The sequence below is a fragment of the Serinus canaria genome, chromosome 26 (genome assembly GCF_022539315.1).
Source record: "Serinus canaria isolate serCan28SL12 chromosome 26, serCan2020, whole genome shotgun sequence".
NCBI lineage: Eukaryota > Metazoa > Chordata > Aves > Passeriformes > Fringillidae > Serinus > Serinus canaria.
Genome location: NC_066339.1, coordinates 4,245,340 through 4,268,339, shown reverse-complemented (window position 1 = coordinate 4,268,339; position 23,000 = coordinate 4,245,340). Strand labels below are relative to the sequence as shown.

At 52.3% G+C, this 23,000-nt stretch overlaps 3 protein-coding genes across 3 annotated transcripts; 2 read left to right on the top strand and 1 right to left on the bottom strand.

Annotated features, from left to right (window-relative positions):
• Positions 1–926: 926 nt before the first annotated feature.
• Positions 927–5,503, bottom strand: PIFO (primary cilia formation; the record flags this gene model as incomplete). The annotated part of the gene is made up of 4 exons (XM_050984957.1): positions 927–1,443; positions 2,509–2,648; positions 4,343–4,441; positions 5,342–5,503. Coding segments are annotated over 4 exons (699 nt in total), but the record flags the coding sequence as incomplete, so codon positions are not given.
• A 4,557-nt stretch (positions 5,504–10,060) lies between these two features.
• On the top strand, positions 10,061–15,625 carry LOC103824513 (acidic mammalian chitinase-like). Its single transcript, XM_050985149.1, has 11 exons — positions 10,061–10,159; positions 10,781–10,810; positions 11,485–11,686; positions 12,443–12,499; positions 12,604–12,769; positions 12,876–13,000; positions 13,146–13,251; positions 13,326–13,511; positions 14,099–14,218; positions 14,300–14,441; positions 15,286–15,625. Exons 1-11 carry the CDS (start codon positions 10,135–10,137, stop codon positions 15,540–15,542), a joined length of 1,416 nt encoding a protein of 471 aa, XP_050841106.1. The 5' UTR covers positions 10,061–10,134; the 3' UTR covers positions 15,543–15,625.
• Positions 15,626–18,839: 3,214 nt separating this feature from the next.
• BTG2 (BTG anti-proliferation factor 2) lies at positions 18,840–22,497 on the top strand. Its single transcript, XM_050985425.1, has 2 exons — positions 18,840–19,079; positions 21,804–22,497. Exons 1-2 carry the CDS (start codon positions 18,920–18,922, stop codon positions 22,139–22,141), a joined length of 498 nt encoding a protein of 165 aa, XP_050841382.1. The 5' UTR covers positions 18,840–18,919; the 3' UTR covers positions 22,142–22,497.
• Positions 22,498–23,000: the final 503 nt, after the last annotated feature.

The window sequence follows — 23,000 nt, the reverse complement described above, 5'->3', positions numbered from 1 at the left end:
GGAATTCCGGAAGAAAAGAGGGAATATCCTGAGGAGAAAAGGGAATTTTCCTGAAGGAAAAAGGAAATTTCCTGAAGGGAAAAAGGGGAATATGAAGAAAACAAAGGGAATATAAAGAAAAGAGGAATTTCCTGAAGAAAAGAGAAAATATCCTGAGGAAAAAAGGGAATTTCCTGAAGAAAGGAGGGAATTTCCTGAAGGAATAAAGGGAATTTCCTGAAGAAAACAGGAAATGTCCTGAGGAAAAAAGGGGAATATGAAGGAAAAAGGGAATGTCCTGAAAGAAAGAGGGAATATAAAGAAAAGAGGGAATTTCCTGAAAGAAACAGGAAATATCCTGAGGAAATTGGGAATTTCCTAAAGAAAAAAGGGAATTTCCTGAAGGAAAGAGGGAATATAAAGATAAGAGGGAATTTCCTGAAGGAATTTGGGGATTCCCTTCAGGAATTTGGGGATTCCCTTCAGGAATTTGGGGATTCCCTTCAGGAATGGGGGATTTCCTTCAGGAATTTGGGGATTCCCTTCAGGAATTGTGGGATTTCTTTCAGGAATTGTGGATTCCCTTCAGGAATTTGGGGATTCCCTTCAGGAATTTGGGGATTCCCTTCAGGAATTGTGGATTCCCTTCAGGAATTGTGGATTCCCTTCAGGAATTGGGGATTTCCTTCAGGAATTGTGGGATTCCCTTCAGGAATTGGGGATTCCTTCAGAATTGGGGATTCCTTCAGAATTGGGTTCCCTTCAGGAATGGGATTCCCTCAAATTGGGGATTCCCTTCAGGAATTGGGGATTCCCTTCAGGAATTGGGGGATTTCCTTCAGGAATTGTGGATTCCCTTCAGAAATTTGGGGATTTCCCTTCAGGACTTGGGGATTCCCTTCAGGAATTGGGGGATTTCCTTCAGGAATTGGGGATTTCCTTCAGGAATTGGGGATTTCCCTTCAGGAATTGTGGATTCCCTTCAGGAATTGGGGATTTCCTTCAGGAATTTGGGGATTTCCTTCAGGAATTGTGGATTCCCTTCAGGAATTGGGGATTCCCTTCAGGAATTTGGGGATTCCCTTCAGGAATTTGGGGATTCCCTTCAGGAATTGTGGATTCCCTTCAGGAATTGGGGATTCCCTTCAGGAATTGGGGGATTTCCTTCAGGAATTGGGGATTCCCTTCAGGAATTGTGGCTGCCCGAGCCCGGCCCCGCTCACCTTCTGCACCTGCAGCCGCAGCATGCGGGGCAGGGGCCGGGGCAGGCGCGCCCAGTCCGGAGCCCCGAAGCAGCCGGGCCACCGCACCTGCCTGCCCTGAGCCTCCCGAGGGTCGTAGGTGCCCGGCCTGGGCGGGGAGGGATCGCTGGTTAATCGATATTGATCGTTATTGATCCTTATTGGTGAGTTATTGATTGTTATCGGTGATTTATTGATGGTTATCGGTGATCGATTGAAGTGTTCGCGGAGATTTTAATGGAATGTGGTTTGGCGTTGGGGGCGGGGGATTGATCGTTATTGATGATTAATTGATCATTACTGATTGTTATTGATGATTAATTGTTGGTTATTGATTGATATTGATTGTTATTGATGATTTATTGGTTGTTATTGGTGATCGATTGAAGTGTTCGTGGAGATTTTAATGGAATGTGGTTTGGTATTGGGGGTGCGGGATTGATCATTATTGATTAATTGATCGTTATTGATGATTAATTGATGATTTATTGATTGTTATTGATTGCTATTGATCGTTATTGATGATTAATTGATCGTTATTGATGATTAATTGATTGTTATTGATTGTTATTGATGATTTATTGATCGTTATCGGTGATCGATTGAAGTGTTCACGGCGGTTTTATGGAATGTGGTTTGGCATTGGGGGTGGGGGATTGATCGTTATTGATGATTAATTGATGATTTATTGATTGTTATTGATTGCTATTGATCGTTATTGATGATTAATTGATCGTTATTGATGATTTATTGGTCGTTATCGGTGATCGATTGAAGTGTTCGCGGAGGTTTTATGGAATGTGGTTTGGCATTGGGGGTGGGGGATTGATTGTTATTGATGATTTATTGATTGTTATTGATGATTAATTGATGATTTATTGATTATTATTGATTGTTATTGATCGTTATCGGTGATCGATTGAAGTGTTCACGGCGGTTTTATGGAATGTGGTTTGGCATTGGGGGTGGGGGATTGATCGTTATTGATGATTAATTGATTGTTGTTGATTGTTATTGATTGTTATTGATCGTTATTGATCGTTATTGATGATTTATTGGTTGTTATCGGTGATCGATTGAAGTGTTCGCGGCAGTTTTAGGGAATGTGGTTTGGCATTGGGGGTGGGGTTGGTGGGATAAAAATCTCATTTTTTGAGATAAAACCCTTCTTTTTTGGACATAAAATACTTAATTTTCGTGACTTTTTTTTTTTTTTTCCGGAGCTAAAAATCATCTTTTTGGGGCCGGAAGGGTTTGGGGTGGTTTAGGAGGAGCAGCGGGTCCTTACCCGGGGTTCCGGTCCCGGTCCAGGAGGCGCCGCGGGAAGCGGGGGCTGCTGGAGCCGAACGGGGCCGGGCCGGGGCCGGGCGGGGCCGGGCGGGGCCGCCCCGGGAAGGGCCCGTAGGCGGCGGGGCCGGGGCTCAGCGGCTGCCGAGAGCGGCCAGAAACGGCGAAAAGGCAGCAAAAAAACCCGCGGGGTTGGGGGAGAAATCGCCCTCGGAATTGGACATTGGCACCCGGAATTCCCACCCGGAATTCCACCACGTTCCCACCCGAAATTGCATATTGCCACCCGAAATTCCAAATTCCCACCCAAAATTCCCACCCGAAATTCCAAATTCCCACCCAAAATTCCCACCCGAAATTCCAAATTCCCACCCAAAATTCCCACCCGAAATTGCTTATTGCCACCCGAAATTCCAAATTCCCACCCAAAATTCCCACCCGAAATTCCAAATTCCCACCCAAAATTCTACATTCCCGCCTGAAATTCCAAATTCCCACCCAAAATTCCCACCCGAAATTCCAAATTCCCACCCAAAATTGCACATTGCCACCCGAAATTCCCACCCAAAATTTCACCACATTGACACCCGAAATTCCCACCCAAAATTCCCACCCAAAATTCCACCACATTCCCACCCGAAATTGCACATTCCCACCAAAATTGCACATTCCCATCCAAATTCCACATTGCCACCCGAAATTCCCACCCAAAATTCCACCCAAAACTCCCACCCCAAATTCCACCACATTCCCACCCGAAATTCCACATTGCCACCAAAATTCCACCACATTGCTGCCCAAATTTCCACATTCCCACCCAAATTCCCACATTCCCACGGCAGCAGCCAGGGCACAGCACAGGCAATATTTTGGCTGCATTTTCCATATTTTTTTTCCTGCTTTTCCCTGAGGTTTTTTTTACTACTTCCCCCTGTGTTTTGGCTGTTTTCCCCTGGTTTTTTTTCCTGCTTTTTCCCTCCTTTCCCCTCTTTTTTTCCTGCTTTTCCCTGGGGTTTTTTCCTGCTTCCCCCCCTGTATTTTGGCTGTTTTCCCCTGTTTTTTTCCTGCTTTTCCCCCTGTATTTTGGCTATTTCCCCCTGTTTTTTTTCCTGCTTTTCCCCCTGTATTTTGGCTGTTTCCCCCTGTTTTTTTTCCCGCTTTTCCCCCTGTATTTTGGCTATTTTCCCCTGGTTTTTTTCCTGCTTTTCCCCCTGTATTTTGGCTATTTTCCCTAGTTTTTTTTCCTGCTTTTCCCCCTGTATTTTGGCTATTTCCCCTGTTTTTTTTTCCTGCTTTTCCCCCTGTATTTTGGCTATTTTCCCCTGTTTTTTTCCTGCTTTTCCCCCTGTATTTTGGCTATTTTCCCTGTTTTTTTTCCTGCTTTTCCCCCTGTATTTTGGCTATTTTCCCCTGGTTTTTCCTGCTTTTCCCCTGTATTTTGGCTATTTCCCCCTGTTTTTTTTCTGCTTTCCCCTGTAGTTTGGCTATTTTCCCCTGTTTTTTTCCTGCTTTTCCCCTGTATTTTGGCTATTTTCCCTGTTTTTTCCTGCTTTTCCCCCTGTGTTTTGGCTATTTTCCCCTGTTTTTTTTCTGCTTTTCCCCCTGTATTTGGCTATTTTCCCCTGGTTTTTTTCCTGCTTTCCCCCCCTGTATTTTGGCTATTTTCCCCTGGTTTTTTTCCTGCTTTCCCCCCCTGTATTTTGGCTATTTCCCCCTGGTTTTTTTTCCTGCTTTCCCCCTGTATTTTGGCTGTTTTCCCCTGGATTTTTTCCTGCTTTTCCCCTCTTTTTCCCCTTGTTTTTCCCTGTTTTCCCCCTATATTTTGTCGCCCTCACCTGAGCTCTGGGCTGGAAGCGCGGGGCCGTCCTGGCTCCCATCGCGTACCCCCGGCTGCTCTCGGGCCGGGAGCTCAGCGGGGATTGCAGGGCGCGGCTCTGCAGCCAACGGGACACAAAAAAAAACATTTATGGCATCCTCTAATCCATCCCTGCAGGGCACAGCCAGCCGGGCAGCAAATGGCATTCCTGACAAAGCTATTCCTAATTATTCCCTTCATTTCTGACTATTCCAGAACCTCGAGGGTCGATTGGGAAAGGAGAAAATTCCTTTTTCCAGGGAAATTTCCTGTTTCCATCCTGCAGTGGGTTTGCAGGGCAGAATTATCTGAGCAGGAAATGTTATTCCTAATTAAGTTATTACTAATTATTCCCTTAATTTCTGACTATTCCAGAACCTCACGGATCAGATGGGAAAGGAGAAAATTCCTTTTTCCAGGGAAATTTCCTGTTTCCATCCTGCAGTGGGTTTGCAGGGAGGAGTGCAGGATATTTTCCTATTATTATTTCCTTAATTTCTGACTAGGCCTAATGATTTCCTTAATTTTATTTCCTGCATTATTCCCTTCATTTCTGACTATTCCAGAACCTCAGGGATCAGGTGGGAAAGGAGAAAATTCCTTTTTCCAGGAGGATGTGGGACACCTTGCAGTGGGTTTGCAGGGAGGAATGCAGGATATTTTCCTATTAAACTTATCCCTAATAATTCCCTTAACTCCTGACTATTCCAGAGCCTGGAGTAAAGGAGCTCATTCCTTTTTCCAGGAGGGTGTGGGACAGAGGGTTTGCAGAATTATCAGAGTTAGCAGCAAATGTCATTCCTGATAGAGCTATCCCTAATAATTCCTTTAATTTCTGACTATTCCAGAGCCTGGAGTAAAGGAGCTCATTCCTTTTTCCAGGAGGGTGTGGGACATCTCCCAGCAGGTTTGCAGGGCAGGAGTGACCCCAAAACTCCTGTGGTTCCTATAAAAAACCCCAAACTGAGGGAGAGCTCACCTCTGGCCCCAGGTAGGAGCCTGGCCCCAGGGAGGGGTCGCCCCTCACCCCCAGCACCTCGATGCCCAGCCTGTCCGGGGCGAAGCCGTAGGGGAACATTTTCCTCTCCTGGGTGGTGCCAAAGGAGATGGGCTTGGTCACAGCTGGGGGAGAAAGAAGGGAAAAAAGAGAGAAAAGGGAAAAAAGGGTGAGCAGGAGCTGCTCCCTGCCTGCGTCCCCCCGGCCTGGGGGGTCTGGGAGGGGGTTTGCACTCAAAGCCACGAGGGGCTGAGAGCAGTGAGGGATTTGTCTGTCCACGAGGGGCTGAGAGCAGTGAGGGATTTGTCTTTCCAAACAGATTTGGTGCTCACAGGGAATGGCAGATCTGTCTTTGCCCTGGATATTTGGGAGGGGTTTTTGCCCTTTTCCTTCCTCTCAGACCCTTCAAAGCCACGAGGGGCTGAGAGCAGTGAGGGATTTGTCTTCCAAAAACAGATTTGGTTTTCACAAGGAATGGCAGATTTGTCTTTGCTCTGGATATTTAGGAGGGATTTTGCCCTTTGCCTCAGAGCTGAGAGCAGTGAGGGATTTTTCTTTCCAAACAGGTTTGGTGTTCACAGGGAATAATAGATTTGGTTTTGCCCTGGATATTTGGGAGGGGTTTTTGCCCTCTGCCTCCTTCCTCTCAGACCCTTCAAAGCCACGAGGGGCTGAGACCAGTGAGGGATTTGTCCTTCCAAACAGGTTTGGTTTTCACAGGAAATGATGGATTTGTCTTTGCTCTGGATATTTAGGAGGGATTTTTGCCCTTTGCCTCAGAGCTGAGAGCAGTGAGGGATTTGTCCTTCCAAACAGGTTTGGTGTTCACAGGGAATGGCAGATTTCTTTTTGCCCTGGATATTTGGGAGGGGTTTTTGCCCTTTGCCTCCTTCCTCTCAGACCCTTCAAATCCTCGAGGGGCTGAGAGCAGTGAGGGATTTGTCTTTCCAAAAACAGATTTGGTTTTCATAAGGAATGACAGATTTGTCATTCCAAACCTGCTGTGGGTCTGCTGGGAGGTAAAACCAGCCCTGAGAGAGGAAAGAAAGGATGGGAAGGATTCCCATGAATGGAAATCCACCCATGGATTGGATTCAATCCATTCCATTGACTGATGAGTGGGAAAAAAGGAGATTTACATTTACAGATAGGTAAATCTCTAGATTTAAGGGATTCAATCCATTCCACTGGTTGATAAATGGAGAAAAAAAGAGATTTACCTTTACAGATAGGTAGATTTGAGGGATTTAATCTATTCCACTAGTTGATGAGGGGTAAAAAAAGAGATTCACCTTTTCAAATAGGTAAATTGGTAAATCTCTAGATTTAAGGGATTCAATCCATTCCACTGGTTGATAAATGGGAAAAAAGGAGATTTACCTTTACAGATTAGCTGTAGGTTTGCTGACAAATGAAATTTGATGTTGAAAGGTGAAAGAAACAACGGGGAAAAGCCCCAAATTCCACAAGAATTAAAAATGAAAAGGGAGGGTTGTACATTAGAGGGGAATCTCTGGGATCAGGAGTTTTGGGAAGTCTGGGCCTCTCAAGTACCTCAGAAATGGGGAAAGAGAGAGGGAAATTGGGATAAAAAGGAGGCTGAGCCCTCCAAAAAACTGGAGAGGCTCCAGGGGAGCTCCCCGTGGCCTCTCCCAGTGTTGGAATGACTGAAGGGGCTCCTCTGTCTCCTTGTGCACACAAACCCCGGGGATTTGGGATTCATCGTCCCCCCTCGGGGGTTTGGGATTCTTTGTCCCCCCTCGAGGGTTTGGGATTCATTTTCCCCCCTCGGGGGTTTGGGATTCTTTGTCCCCCCTCGGGTGTTTGGGATTCATTGTCCCCCTCAGGGGTTTGGGATTCTTTGTCCCCCCTCAGGGGTTTGGGATTCATTTTCCCCCCTCGGGAGTTTGGGATTCTTTGTCCCCCCTCGGGGGTTTGGGATTCATTTTCCCCCCTCGGGGGTTTGGGATTCTTTGTCCCCCCTCGGGTGTTTGGGATTCATTTTCCCCCCTCGGGGGTTTGGGATTCATTTTCCCCCCTCGGGGGTTTGGGATTCATTTTCCCCCCTCGGGGGTTTGGGATTCTTTGTCCCCCCAGAGCCGATCTTTGCCAGCCCCAGCCGGGATTTGGGCTCTGAGCAGGTGCTGGAGCGGGGGATGGCAGAGCGGGGTGGGGGGGGAAGGAGCAGCGATCCCACCCCCCCAGGTGCCCCCACCTGTGCAGCTCTCACCTCTGGGCTCGGGCCGCGCTGCCATCCCGGCTGGCACGGCTGGCACGGCTGGCACGGCTGGCACGGCTGGCAAGGCTGGCACGGCTGGCACGGCTATGGGCACGGCTGGCAAGGCTGGCACGGCTACGGGCACGGGGCAGAGCCGGGAGCGGGCATTCCCCCCTGGCACGGCTACGGGCACGGGGCAGAGCCGGGAGCGGGCATTCCCCCCTGGCACGGCTACGGGCACGGGGCAGAGCCGGGAGCGGGCATTTCCCCCTGGCACGGGCCCCAGCCCCGGCTTGTGAGGTCACGGCGGTGCCCAGCGGTTCCCATGGCACTGCCAGGGGGTGGCAGCGAAATCCCGGCTCGGAGGCACCAAACCCGGCCCCGGAATACTGAGCTCTGAAAGGATTTCAGTGGATTTATATCTGTGGGGTTAAAGGAATTTTATTATAAAAATTCAGTTTTTATTTCTGTTTTTAAGCTTGGATATAGAAGTGAAATGGCTGAGAGGTGTTAGAGATACACATTATAATATTGGCTTTTTACAGAATTTAAATGCATTGATATGTGTGATGTTAAAGTAATTTTGATATAAAAATACAGCTTTTATTCCTGTTGTTATTTAAGCTTGAACATAGAAGTGAAATGGCTGAGAGGTGTTAGAGATACACATTATAATATTGGCTTTTTACAAGTATTAAAATACATTTATATGTGTGATGTTAAAGTAACTTTGTTATAAAATTCAGTTTTTATTCCTGTTGGTAATTAAGCTTGAACATAGAAGTGAAATGGCTGAGAGGTGTTAGAGATACACATTATAATATTGGCTTTTTGAAAGTATTAAAATACATTTATATGTGTGATGTTAAAGTAACTTTGTTATAAAATTCAGTTTTTATTCCTGTTGGTAATTAAGCTTGGACATAGAAGTGAAATGGCTGATAGATGTTATTGATACACATTATAATATTGGCTTTTTACAGTATATATCCCTCATCTCCTGACACCCGTGGTCACAAGAGCAAGTGGGAGGGCAGCGCAGCAGAAGCTGATTCTGATTCACTTGGTTTGCATCAGCCCTTGTCACACCTCTGGTTTGGTAATTCCTCCCATGGAATGGGCAGGATGAGAGTTTTAGAGGGAAGATGCAGCAGGAAAAGCCCAGAGTGGTAAAATCTCTCTGCAACCCAACACTGGAAGGTCCCTGTGCTCTTTTTAACTGGAATTCTTTCAGCAAGGACCAATTCTTGTGCCCTTTGTTACCTCCCAGCACTCCCAGGGAACCCATGGCAAACCACCTTCGTTAGAACAGGAGAGGGGCAGGAAAAGTCCTGGAGGAAAACTCCAGGATTTGTCACCCCCACATGAAAACAATTCCGTGTCCTTGAGCCTGCCCCAAATGCTCTCATTCCCACACCCAAACACCTTCCCTGGATAACAGAGCTGAACACGCTCCAGAGGTCACTGAGGGCGAGATTTTCCAGATCTGTCCCGGCTGAATTTGTCCCCTGGGACTTCATCAACCAAGAAGAACATTGGAAAATTACTCCTTGAGGATGTTGTCCTGTTATCAGCCGTGTCCCAGCCCGTGCCTGCACCAAATCCCAAAGGCTCAGGCTGGCAGGTTTTAATCTGCAGGTCAGCCAGGACCTGATACCAGACACAACCTGATACCAGGCTGCTTTCCAGGCTTCCAGTCATCCAAGGATGGGTCACCTCCTGGAAAGTCACCTTCATGTCACCCCCCCAGGGAATTAAACCTCCCAGAGCAGTGTCCCCACTCCTGAGTGGGGAAATGGGGAGAAATCCCCAGTCTCCTCCCACAGGGGAGAGCTTGGAGACTCCATCGGGACAGAAGATGGAAATAAAATGTGGAGAGGATATTTGGAGGCATTCAGCTGAGGGGGCTTCACTCAGGGGAAAATGGGAATGCTCAGCAAACCTGGGGGTGTCTCAGTTTGGGAAAGAGCTGAGCAGGAACAGGAGGTGACAGACGTGAGAGGAAAATTACCTGGCCTCATCTTCTGGGCCGTCCCTTGTGGAGTTTAACCTCCAAAAAATAAAGAAATTCCCTCTGCTTCCCTGAGGAGAGCCCAGGTGAGCTCAGAGCACCGAGATCCCTCTGTCCCACAGCCCAGAGCCTCCAGCAGTGCCAGAGCTGGAGCCAGAGCCCCGCTCAGCCCTGCCTGGGGACACCCGAGGCTGGCAAAGGCCAAGGCTGGGCTCTGGCAGTGCCAGCCCTGGGAAGGGCCCAAGGACAGCACAAGGTCACGCCCTGTGGCCATGGGTCCCCGAGGGGACACAGAGCTGCTGTAGGAGCAGCAGGTGAGCAAGGCCAGCGATCCAAGGCCGCTCTTTCTCTGCCCTGGCAGCACCAGGAGGTGGCACAGCCCCGTGGCAGTGACCCCTGCAGCCCCATTGTGCCGCTGCCAGGTTTGGTGACGCTGCTCTGTGCCAGGTTTCGTAATGTTTGTCCGTCCCTGCTGGTCCCAGGCTGGCTCCGAGAGGAGCAGGCTATAAAAGAGGGGAGAGCCCGGGCACATCAGTCTGGTCCGAGATGGCCAAGCTCACTCTGCTGGCCGGTGAGTGCTGCTGGGCTGGAGCTCTGTGCCCTCCTGAGCAGGGCTGGGGCTCTGGCACTGCCCTCTGCTGCCTGTCCCGGGGCTGGAGGGATCAAAACGCCGCTCTCTCTTTTCTCTCGGAGGTTTCTCAATTTCCTTTGGGGAGGGAAATGTCTCTTCTTCAGCGCTGCTGCGGCTGGGGATCTGTTCTGCTCTGAGCACGGACAGGGCTGATTGCAGGCTGCGATGGAAATGTGCTTTTGTACTCAAAGCTAAAAACCAAAAGGTTCCTTTGGCGTCTGTTTGGGTCCTTTTCGGTGCTTTTACCTAGAATGGTTTGTCAGATTGTACTGGGAATGCTTGGAGAAATTTTCTATGCTTTTACATGAATGGTTTGTCAAATTTTTACTGAAATTCTTGGAGAAATTTTCTATGCTTTTACATGAATGGTTTGTCAAATTTTACTGAAATTCTTGGAGAAATTTTGTATGCTTTTACATGAATGGTTTGTCAAATTTTACTGGGAATGCTTGGAGAAATCTTAGTGAAACTCCTGTGCCTGAGCTGGGGAGCCGAGCCTCGCTGCAGAGGTTTGCCCTGCCGAGGCCAGCAGTGACCCCGGTGCTTTTCCCTTGTCCCCAGGTGTGGCCCTGCTGCTGAACGCCCAGCTCGGTAGGTGCCGCCCGCCGGAGCCGCCGCTGCCCCCGCGCTGTCCCCGGGCCGAGCGGGGCCGGAGCGGGGCCGGAGCGGGGCCGGAGCGGGGCCGGAGCGGGGCGGGAGCCGCGGCCCCGGGGCTGCGGAGCGAGCCCTGCCCGCCGAGGGGAGGAAGGCTGGGGCTGCAGGGCTGGGGGAGCCCGGGGTGCCCCGGGGTGCCCGGCCCCGCTGGCTCTGGCGGAGCTGTCGCGGTTTGGAAAGCCGGGAGTCGGCTGAGGAGGGCAGGAGCCTCCCCTGGAATGGAGAAATGGAGAACGTGAACCCTCCCCAGCCCTCTGAGTTGCTCTAGGTTTTAAATTGTGCGGCTCTCAGGTAAAAGTGTGGGAGCAGGAAATGGCAGTTCTCTAGTAGAGAAGGAAATAAAAGGATAAAATAAACAATGCAGTGACGAAACCAACCCTGCCAGAGCCAGAGCACAGCCTGGCACCCTGATGGTGGCAGTCCCGTTGGAATTGTGGCTCAGCCCTCCTGCAGTGCCAGGGGTGGCTCTGCTGGAGCAGGGATCCTGGAGAAAAGGGAGGAAGGCTCGGGTGCAGGGCTGGGGGAGCCCAAGGTGCCCGAACTGTGCCCGTGCCCAGCGCCGGGCACTGCCCGGGCACTGCCACCCTTCCATGGCCGCTGTCTCCCCGCAGGCTCTGCCTATGTGCTGACCTGCTACTTCACCAACTGGGCCCAGTACAGGCCTGGCCTGGGCAAGTTCACCCCCCAAAATATCGACCCTTGTCTGTGCAACCACCTGATCTACGCCTTCGCCGGCATGAGCAACAACGAGATCACCACCATCGAGTGGAACGACGAGACCCTCTACCAGTCCTTCAATGGCCTCAAGAACCAGTGAGTGCTGGGAGCCTCAGCAGGGCTCTGCTGCCTCCTGTGCCCTCCTGTGCCCTTCTCTGCTCCCTCCTGTGCCCTTCTCTGCTCCCTCCTGTGCCCTCCTGTGCCCTTCTCTGCCCTTCTCTGCTGCCTCCTGTGCCCTTCTCTGCCCTTCTCTGCTCCCTCCTGTCCTCCTGTGCCCTTCTCTGCTCCTTCCTGTGCCCTTCTCTGCCCTCCTGTGCCCTCCTGTGCCCTTCTCTGCCCTTCTCTGCTGCCTCTTGTGCTCTCCTGTGCCCTTCTCTGCTCCCTCCTGTGCCCTCCTCTGCTCTCTCCTTGTCCTTCTCTTCTCTGTCCTGTGCCCTCCTCTGCTCCCTCCTGTGCCCTCTTGTGCCCTTCTCTGCCCTTCTCTGCTCCTCTGCCCTCTCTGTGCCCTCTCTCGTGCCCTTGCTCCTGCTCCCCTCCGTGCCCCCTCCTGTGCCCTTCTCTGCTCCCTCCTGCCCCCTCCTGTGCCCTTCTCTGCTCCCTCCTGTGCCCTCCTGTGCCCTTCTCTGCCCTTCTCTGCTCCCTCCTGTGCCCTTCTCTGCTCCCTCCCACTCCTTCCCAGGCTCACTCTCAGCTCGGTCACGAGGATGCTGAGTGAAGAGGGACAGAGGAACGGCCAAGGCAGGACATGGGGACAGCTCCACCCTCTGAGCATGGGGACAGCAGCTCGGGGGTGCTGTGCACATCCATTCTGTGACATGAAATATCTCAGGGTGCTGCCTCTTCCCCCTGCAGGAACAAAGATCTGAAGACCCTGCTGGCCATTGGAGGATGGAATTTCGGCACAGCCAAGTGAGTTCAAACCAGCTCAATCCAAAAACAACCCCCAGGAGAGGGAGGGAAAGCAGGAAGAGGCTGGATTCCAACCCCACCTCGGTCCTGCTCTGCTTGCCCAGGTTCTCCACCATGGTCTCCACGCCCCAGAACCGCCAGACCTTCATCACCTCCGTCATCAAATTCCTGCGCCAGTACGGATTCGACGGGCTGGACCTGGACTGGGAATACCCCGGCTCCAGGGGCAGCCCTGCCCAGGACAAGGCTCTCTTCACCGTCCTGGTCAAGGTGGGCTTGGCTCCAGGCTCTGCTGGCCCCAGCTCTGGGAGCCCTGGGCGGCTGCAGAGCCTCAGCCCCGAGCCCCCAGGTGATGGCTGTGCCTTGGATCCCTCAGGAGCTGCTGGCAGCTTTCCAGCAGGAGGCCGAGCAGACCAACAGGCCCCGGCTCATGGTCACGGCTGCTGTGGCTGCCGGGCTCTCCACCATCCAGTCTGGCTACGAGATCGCTGAGCTGGGCAAGTGAGTGACCAGCCTGGGCTCCCTGGTGGCACTGGGGTGGCTCCCTGAAAATCCCCTGGCAGAGGGGACCCCACGGCAGGGGCTGTGGGGGGATGGCAGCCCCAGCTGGGGTGCCTCAGGTGAGGACAGAGCCCTGCTCCCCCAGGTACCTGGATTACATCCACGTCATGACCTACGACTTCCACGGGCCCTGGGAGGGCTCCACGGGCGAGAACAGCCCCCTGTTCAGCAGCAGCAGCCCCCTCAGTGTTGTGAGTGCCTTTGGGACCTCTGGCCCGGGGCTGCCCTTGCCACAGCTCAGCCTGAACCCTGCTGCCTTTGCCAGGAATACGCCATGAACTACTGGAAGGACAGCGGTGCCCCAGCCCAGAAGCTGCTGGTGGGATTCCCGACCTATGGAAAGAGCTTCACCCTGCAGAGCCCGTCCAACACCGGTGTTGGAGCCCCCAGCTCCGGGCCTGGCCCTGCAGGACCCTACACCAGGGAGGCCGGGCTCCTGGCTTACTACGAGGTGTGTGAGGGGCTCCCAGAGCTGCAAGGGCAGCCCGGACACTGCTGGCACTTCCCAGCACGGAATTCCTAACCTGGCTCACATTCCCACTGCTCTTTCTCCTACATCTGCACCTTCCTGAGCTCTGGGGCCACCCAGGCTTGGATTCCTGACCTGGCTCACATTCCCACTGCTCTTTCTCCTACATCTGCACCTTCCTTGATCTCCAGAGCCACCCAGGTTTGGATTCCTTACCTGGCTCACATTCCCACTGCTCTTTCTCCTACATCTGCACCTTCCTTGATCTCCAGAGCCACCCAGGTTTGGATTCCTTACCTGGCTCACATTCCCACTGCTCTTTCTCCTACATCTGCACCTTCCTGAGCTCTGGGGCCACCCAGGCTTGGGTTCCCAACCTGGCTGACATTCCCACTGCTCTTTCTCCCAGATCTGCTCTCTCCTGAGCTCCAGACCCACCCAGGTTTGGGTTCCTAACCTGGCCCATGTTCCCATTCCTCTTTCTCCCAGATCTGCACCCTCCTGAGCTCTGGGGACACCCAGGTTTGGGTTCCTAGCCTGGCTGACATTCCCATTCCTCTTTCTCCCAGATCTGCTCTCTCCTGAGCTCCGGAGCCACCCAGGCCTGGGATGCCCCCCAGGATGTCCCCTACACCTACAAGGGCAGCGAGTGGGTTGGCTACGACAACGAGAAGAGCTTCGGCCTCAAGGTCTGGGGGCTGTGCTGGGATGGGGCCGGAGCCTCCTGCGGGATCAGATCCTGGGGCTCACCGGGATTCTCCTCCCCACAGGTGGACTGGCTGAAGGAGAACAACTTTGGAGGGGCCATGGTGTGGGCCCTGGACATGGATGACTTCACTGGCACCTTCTGCCACCAGGGCAAATACCCCCTGATCTCCAGCCTGAAGAAGGGCCTGGGGCTGCAGAGCGGCGGTGAGTGGCTCCAGGAGAGCAGGAGCAGCTCCTTGACGGAGACTCCCGAAATTCCTGCGGGGCTGTGGGAGGGATGAAACATTCTGAGCCCTTTTCCCACCTGGATTCCAGTCTGTGCTCCCTCTGCTGAGCTCCTGCCTCCCCTCACCGAGGCTCCCACCACCTCTCCTTCATGGAGACTCCCAAGATCCCTGTGAAGGATGGGGAGGAATCCAACACTTCCAACCCTTTTCTGCCTAAATTCCAGACTGTTCCCTCCTCCCCCATTTGAGGTTCCCACCACCACCTCCAGCAGCAGCTCCTTGATGGAGGGTCTTCCTATGGAGGCGTGGGAGGGATGAAACACTCTGAATATTAAAATGAACCTTCTCCTGCTTGAATTGCTCAATTCCAGGCTGCGCTCCCCCCGCTGAGCCCCTTCCTCCCATCGCTGAGTCTCCCACCACCTCTCCTTCATGGAGACTCCCAAGCTCCCTGTGAAGGATGGGGAGGAATCCAACACTTCCAACCCTTTCCTTCCTGAATTCCTGACTGTGTTTCCCCTCCTCCCATTCGAGGTTCCCACCACCACCTCCAGCAGGAGCAGCTCCTTCATGGGGACCCCCAAGCTCCCTGTGAAGGATGGGGAGGAATCCAACACTTCCAACCCTTTTCTGCCTAAATTCCAGACTGTTCCCTCCTCCTCCCACTTGAAGCTACCACCACCACCACCAGCATCAGGAGCAGCTCCTTCATGGAGCAGCTCCTTGATGGAGACTCCCAACCATCCTATGGAGGTGTGGGAGGGATGAAACACACTGAATGTTAAAATAAACCTTTTCCTGCTTGAATTCCTCAATTCCAGGCTGCGCTCCCCCCGCTGAGCCCCTTCCTCCCATCGCTGAGGCTCCCAACACCCCCGGCAGTGGCTCTGGTGGCTCCGGTGGCTCCGGTGGCTCCGGTGGCTCCGGTTTCTGTGCTGGGAAACTCAACGGGATCTACGCCGACCCCAGCAACAAGAGGAACTTCTACAGCTGCCTGAACGGGAGGACCTTCGTGCAGAGCTGCCAGCAGGGGCTGGTTTTTGACGCCCTCTGCTCCTGCTGCAACTGGCCCCAGTGACCCCGAGCCTTCCCCGCCCGCCCATCCCGCGGGCTCACTGTGTGCAATAACGGAGATTCATTAAAGCTCAAAGCCATCCTCTGGTTCTGGGATGTTTTCGTGGCTCTCCAGATTCCTGGCAGCAGGTCAGGAACTTGTCCCTCTCCCTCTGTCCCTCTCCGTGCTCTTCTCCCCAGCCCTGCAGGGATTTTCCAGGAGATTTCCAGGAAGCTCTTGGAGAAGAAAAGGGGTGGCAGGGCAGAGAGCGGAGTGGTTGTTCCTCTTTGTGCAGGCACAAAGCCGGATCTGAGGTCAGGAGGAACTTTTAAAGCAGTTTTTTATAGAAATGGAGCACTTTGATAGGTAAAAAAAAAAACAGGAAAAAGGCAGTTTGTGTCTCCAGGGTTTTAAAGGCTGTGGGAGATGTGGAACCATGGAATCCCAGAGCAGAGGAGACCCTAAAGTTCATCCCATTCCACCACGGGCCATTCCTCCTGTTCGGGACAGCCAGGAAAGCTCCCTTCTCTCTGAATGCTGCTGGCTCAGTGGAGAGATAAATAAAAATAAAAATAAAAATAAAAATAAAAATAAAATAAAAATAAAAATAGAAAATAAATATAAATAGGAATAGGAATATAAATAGGAATATAAATATATTATATTAAAGATAAATATACAACATTAAATAGAAATAGAAATAGAAGTAGCAATATAAAATAAATATAAATGCAAATAGAACTGAATATGAATATGAATATGAATAGAAATATGAATAGGAATAGAAATATGAATAGGAATAGGAATAGGAATGTTAATAGAACTATATTACATTAAAGATAAATATACAGTATTAAATAGAAATAGAAATAGAAATAGAAGTAGAAATAGAAGTAGAAATAGAAAGTAAATATAAATAGAAATACAAATAGAACTAAATATAAATATGAATATGAATATAAATAGAAATATAAATATGAATATATTACATTAAAGACAAATATACAACGTTAAATATAAATAGGAACAGGAATGGGAATAGGAATATAAATAAAGATAAATTAAAGATAAATATACCACAAAAATAAAAATAAAAATTAAAAATAAAATAAAAAATAAAAATAAAAATAAAAATAAAATAAAATAAAAATATAAAAATAAATTTTAAAATAAAATAAAAATAAAATAAAAATAAAAGGCGATATTTTTCAAGCTGTTTCCCCAATCCCAGCTCCCGTTCCCTGGAATTCCGCTCCCCTCCCCAGCTCAGATTTCCAGTCCCTCCCCGTTCCCTCTCTCCTTCCCGGACTCCCGCTCTGACTCACCCGTTCCAGACTCTGCCGCCCCCTCCGGGCTCTGTCCCCTCTGGTCCCCAGGATGTTCCCGGAGCTCCCGGGAGTTTTCCCGAGGATTCCCTCCCTCTGTCCCTCCCTCCCGTCCTTCCCTGCTCTGACCGAACCCCCCAGCCCTGAGCTCCTCTCATTCACACCCACCAATTCCTGCTCCTTAACAGAAAAGATTTTTTTTAAAAATAAAGGAATTTTTTAAATAATTTAAGGACATTTTGTGCCCAGCTTGAGGGACCAAACAGAAATAAAACATTCCCTCCCTGGGTCTAAAATAGCTCGGAGTCAGGCTGAGCCCCCATCCAGCTTTCCTGAGCGGGGTTTAGAGTGACCTGCACCTGGCCAGTGACGTCATCTCTGTCCCCCACTGCCTCAGCCACCTGCCCTGCTTTGGAAATAACCCAAATTTCCCTTCCAGACCCTCCTGGATGGCGTTTGTCTCCCTCCCTTTCATCCCCATCTAGGCTTTTTTTTATTTTTGGGACAGAATTTCCAGTTCCCTCAGCAGTGCTCGGGTCAGCAGGGAGGAACCTCAAATGAAAAATGAAGGGAAATGAATTAAAAACCTGACTGAAAATTGAGGGATGAAGCCCGAAATTGGGAATATTTCAAAGGGAGGGGGTGGGGGATTATTTTGAGGGTGTGTTAGTTTTTTAAAGGTTGGGATTGAAGGAATTTGAGACGTTTGGATTCAGCTGTTTATTATTTTTTATCAGTGAAACAGTCCTCTGAGTTTTGTTTGTTATCAGGAAGGTAAAAATGGCCAGCTATTTTTTTGTTATAAGGTTTTTAAGACTAAACTATTTAATTAAGAACTGAAACTGAGATTATTTTCCCTTCTCACCCAATAACTGATGGTTTGTTGTGTGGAGTTTTCCATCCCTGGACTGGATCCCTCCCACTCCTTCCCCTCTCCCAGACATCCCTGACATTCCTCTCTCCTATTTCCCAGTCCTTTATTTCTCCCACAGGGAAGAAAACAAAGCTGGGACACGGACCAGGATCTGTTTTCCTGCTGAAAATTCCCAATTTTCTGCCAGATAACCCAGATTCCCTGGACTGGATCCCTCCCACTCCTGTCCCTCTGTCTTTGTCCCTCTGTCCCTGTCCTGTCCCTGTCCCTCTATCCCTACCCCTGTCCCCCTGTTCCTGTCCCTCTGTCCCCGTCCTGTCCCCCTGTCCTGTCCCCCTATCCCTGTCCCCCTATCCCTGTCATCTCTCTATCTCCGTCTCTATCCCTGTCCCCCTGTCCATGTCCCTCTGTCCCTGTCCTGTCCCCCGTCCCTGTCCTGTCCTCCTGTCCCTCTGTCCCTATCCTGTCCCTATCCTGTCCCCCGGTCCCTCTGTCCCTATCCCTGTCCCCCTGTCCTGTCCCCCTGTCCCTCTGTCCCTGTCCTGTCCCTCTATCTCTATCTCTGTCCCTGTCCCCCTGTCCCTGTCCCCGTGACCCGGTCCCTCTGTCCCTGTCCCCCTGTCCCTGTCCTCTACCCCGTCCCTCTGTCCCTGTCCCCTTGTCCCCCTGTCCCTGTCCTGTACCTCTGTCCCTGTCCCCCTGCCCCTCTGTCCCTGTCCTGTCCCCCTGTCCTGTCCCCCTGTCCCCGTGACCCGGTCCCCCTGTCCCTGTCCTGTCCCCCTGTCCCTGTCCCCCTGTCCTGTTCCCATCCCTGTCCCTCTATTTCTATCCCTGTCCCTCTGTCCCCCTGTCCATGTCCCTCTGTCCCTATCCCTGACCCCGTCGCTATCCCTGTCCCCCTGTCCCTCTGTCCCTGTCCCTCTGTCCCCCCCGGGTCCCCCCGATCCTCTCCCGGTAACCGCCCCCCCCTCCGCCCCCCCACCCCCGCGCTGTGACGTCACCGCGCTGAGCTCAGCCGCTATTACCATACCTCCCATTTGCATTCCCTCATTTGCATGCGGCGCGGCCCAATGGAACGCCGCGGCCGCGCCGTGACGTCAGGCGCGAGCCCCCCTATATAAGCCGCTCGCACTGCCGGCGGTGCCAGTCCGAGCGCCGCGGAGCCGCCGAGAGCTCGCGGGTGTCGCCGCGTCCCCGCCGGGATGAGCCACCGCCACAGCCACCGCCGCGGCCCCCGGGCCGACATGGCACCCGAGATCGCCGCCGCCGTGGGCTTCGTGTCCGGCCTGCTGCGGACGCGGGGCTGCGTCAGCGAGCAGCAGCTGCAGGTGTTCAGCGGGGCGCTGCGGGAGGCGCTCACAGGTGAGCTCGGGGCCAGGGCGGGCGCGGCCGCAGGAGCTGCTGCTGGTGGCCCTCGGGGCCAGGGGGACGCTGGAGTGCCCATTCCGTGTGCCTTCCAGGACCTGGCGGCGCTTCGAGTGCCCCCTGCGCTCCTTCCGGGTCCTGGTGATTCTTTGAGTGTCCCCTGTGCTCATTCCAGGACCTGGTGTCCTTTTTAGTGCCCCCTGCTCTCCTTCCGGGTCCTGGTGGCCCTTTCGAGTGTCCCCTGTGCTCCTTCCAGGACCTGGTGTCCTTTTTAGTGTCCCCTGCGCTCCTTCCAGGACCTAGGGTCCATTTTAGTGTCCCCTGTGCTCCTTCCAGGACCTGGCGACGCTTCGAGTGCCCCCTGCCCTCCTTCCGGGTCCTGGTGGCTCTTTGAGTGTCGTCTGTGCTCCTTCCAGGACCTGGTGTCCTTTTTAGTGTCCCCTGTTTTCCTTCCAGGACCTGGTGACCGTCCCGAGTGCTCCCCGTTGTTGCTCCGAGGACCTGGTGTCCCGGGACGTAGTGTCCCCTCCCGAGTGGCCGCGGTGTCACTGCTGGCTCCTGCTGTCCCCTCCCGAGTGGCCCCCGTGTCCCCTCCAGGCCCGGCTGTCCCCTCGGGGGTGCCCTCCGTGTTCCTTCCGGGACCTGATGTCCCTTCCCGTGTCCCCTCTGGGACGTGGTGTCCCCTCCCGAGTGCCCCCTCCATGTCCCTTCTAGGACCTGGTGTCCCCCTCGGGTGTCCCGCTCGGGACCGGGTGTCCGTGTCCCGTCCTGTACCGGTGTGTCCCCTCGGGGGTGCCCTCCGTGTCCCTTCCAGGACCTGATGTCCCTTCCCGTGTCCCCTCCGGGACGTGGTGTCCCCTCGGGGGTGTTCCCCGTGTCCCCTCGGGGCTGTCCGGTGCCATTCTCGCTGCCTCCTGTCCCTTTGTCCATTGGTGTCCCGGCTGTCCCAGCTGTCCCCGGTGCCACCCGTGCGGGTGTCACCGCGCCTGGCACTCCCTGGGCGGTTCGGGGTCCCTCCCTGCCGGCCCGGGGCTCTTATCAGCCGCAGGAGGGGTGGCCGGGCTGTGATAAGGGGGAGCAGCGAGCTCGGCTGGCTCTGCTGCGGATGGGGCAGCTTTGGGGTGCCCTGTCTGCCCCCAGCCCCCCCTGGCATTGTCCTGCCGGGGTTTTGGGGTGGGCAGGGGCTGGCAGCGCTTCCCTGTCCCCTTGGAGAAGGGATTTGGGTCCCATCTCTGGTCAGAACTTTTATCCTGCCCTGCCCGGTTCCCTTTGTGCCCCCAGCGTTCAGGGAGGCTCTGCCCGGGTGTTTGTTGGGATTTGGCTTTTAAACCCCGAATTTAGGGGCAGCTGAAGGGCCTAAACCCCACCTGCCTGCTGGGAGGAGCACTACAGACACCTCTGAGAAACCCTTCAGAGTTTTCTTTGGGATTTGGCCTTTAAACCCCGAATTTAGTGGCACCTAAACCCCACCTGCCTGTGGGATATCCCTGCTCACTGCTCTTCTTCCTTCCCAGAGCACTCCAAACACCACTGAGGAAAAAAGGGTTTTCTTTAGGATTTTACCTTCAAACCCCAAATTCAGCAGGAGCTCAAGCCCCAAACCCCTTTTTCACCTCTCTTTTCCCTTCCCAGAGCACTACAGACACCACTGAGAAAAAAGGGTTTTCTTTAGGATTTGTTCTTTAAACTCTGGACTTAATGGGAGCTCAAGGCCCTAAACCAAATCTGCCTGCTGGGAAGGAGCGCTACAGATACCACTGAGAAACCCTTCAAGGGGTTTTCTTTGGGATTCCACCTTCAAACCCCAAATTTAATGGCACCTAAAGCCCCCAAACCCCTCTCTCACTGTTTTTTTTCCCTCCCCAGAGCACTACAAACAGCACTAAGAAAAAAGGGTTTTCTTTAGGATTTCACCTTTAAACTCTGAATTTAATGGGAGCTAAAGACCCTAAACCCCACCTACTTTTGGGACACCCTTTCTCACCTCTCTTCTCCCTCCCCACTGAGAAAAGAGGGTTTTCTTTAGGATTTCACCTTCAAACCCCAAATTTAATGGGAACTAAAGACCCTAAACCCCACCTACTTTCGGGACACCCTTTCTCACTGTTTTTTTTCCCTCCCCAGAGCACTACCGACACCACTTAGAAAAAAGGGTTTTCTTTAGGATTTGGCCTTTAAACTCTGGATTTAATGGGAGCTAAAGGCCCTAAACCAAACCTACTTTTAGGATATCTTTTCTCACCTCTCTTCTCCCTCCCCAGAGCACTACCAACACCACTGGTTCCCCGAGAAACCCTTTAAGTTTTCTTTAGGATTTCACCTTCAAACCCCAAATTTAATGGGAGCTAAAGACCCTAAACCCCACCTACTTTCGGGACACCCTTTCTCACTGGTTTTTTCCCCTCCCCAGAGCACTACCGACACCACTGGTTCCCTGAGAAGCCCTCCAAAGGGTTTTTTATAGGATTCCACCTTCAAACCCCAAATTTAGCAGGAGCTCAAGCCCCAAACCCCTTCTACCTGCAGAACACCCTTTTCTGGTGTCCCCAAACCCCCTTTCTCACCTCTCTTTTCCCTCCCCAGAGCACTACCGACACCACTGAGGAAAAAAGGGTTTTCTTTAGGATTTCACCTTCAAACCCCAAATTTAATGGGAGCTAAAGACCCTAAACCCCACCTACTTTCGGGAGACCCTTTCTCACATGTTTTTCCCCTCCCCAGAGCACTACCGACACCACTGGTTCCCCGAGGAGCCCTCCAAGGGCTCCGCCTACCGCTGCATCCGCATCAACGAGCGCATGGACCCTCTGCTGAGCCGCGCCGCGGGGCGGGCCGGGCTGGCCCTGCCCCAGCTGTTCCAGCTGTTGCCCCGCCAGCTGACGCTCTGGGTGGATCCCTTCGAGGTCTCGTACCGCATCGGCGAGGACGGCTCCATCTGCGTCCTCTACCAGGCCACCAAAGCCCCCAGCCCCTACGGAGGGGTGCTCACCTGTAAGAACCAGATGATGCTGGGCAGGAGCAGCCCTTCTAAAAACTACATTGTGACTGTCTCCAGTTAAAAACCAAAAAAAAAAAAAAAAAACCCACCCAAAAAAACCTACAAAACACGACAAAAAAAGAAAAAAAAAAAATAATTTCTCCTCCTTGTCCTTACACTGCCGAGACACAGGCTACTGTAATACCTCGAGCTGAGGATCTGTTTTTAAGATGAAGAGCTATTTATATTTTTTAAAAAAAAAAAGAAAAAAAACCTTCCAGAAAATCCGAAATTAAAATTTCGGGCGCCGCCCTGAGCCGAGGCGACGCCCCCGGTGCCTTTTCTAAAGCTGCTGCAGGCTTGTGAGTTTTTATTTTTATTATTATTGTTTTTATTGTTATTATTGTTCTTATAAAGCTGAGATCTGCCTAATGATGATTTTGGGGCTGGTTCTGCTCTTCTTGGACCGGGGGATGAGGGGGTGAAGCCAGCCTGGGCAGTGTGGATGTCACTTTGTCACCACCCTGTTGTCACCTCTGCTGTTGCTGCAGCCCCAGGTGTGGATTTGGGGCCTGGATTTGGTGTCACCTTGGGGCTGGGGACATTGGGGTGGCCCTCCTGGTCATGCTGCAGCTCTGCCCTGCCCTGTTGGGTGACCTTGGGGACATTGGGGTGACCCTGCTGGTCATGCTGCAGCTCTGCCCTGCCCTGTTGGGTGACCTTGGGGACATTGGCGTCACCCTCCTGGACGTGCTGCAGCTCTGCCCTGCCCTATCCATGCCTTTTCCATGGAGATTTTCCCCTTTCCCGGGTCCAGAACAAACTCCAGGTTTTGCCTCCATCCGTCCCCACTCCCACCCAGCTTTTTCCGTGGAGATTTTCCCCTTTTCCAAGGAGATTTTCCCCTTTTCCAAGGAGATTTTCCCCTTTCCCAGATCCAG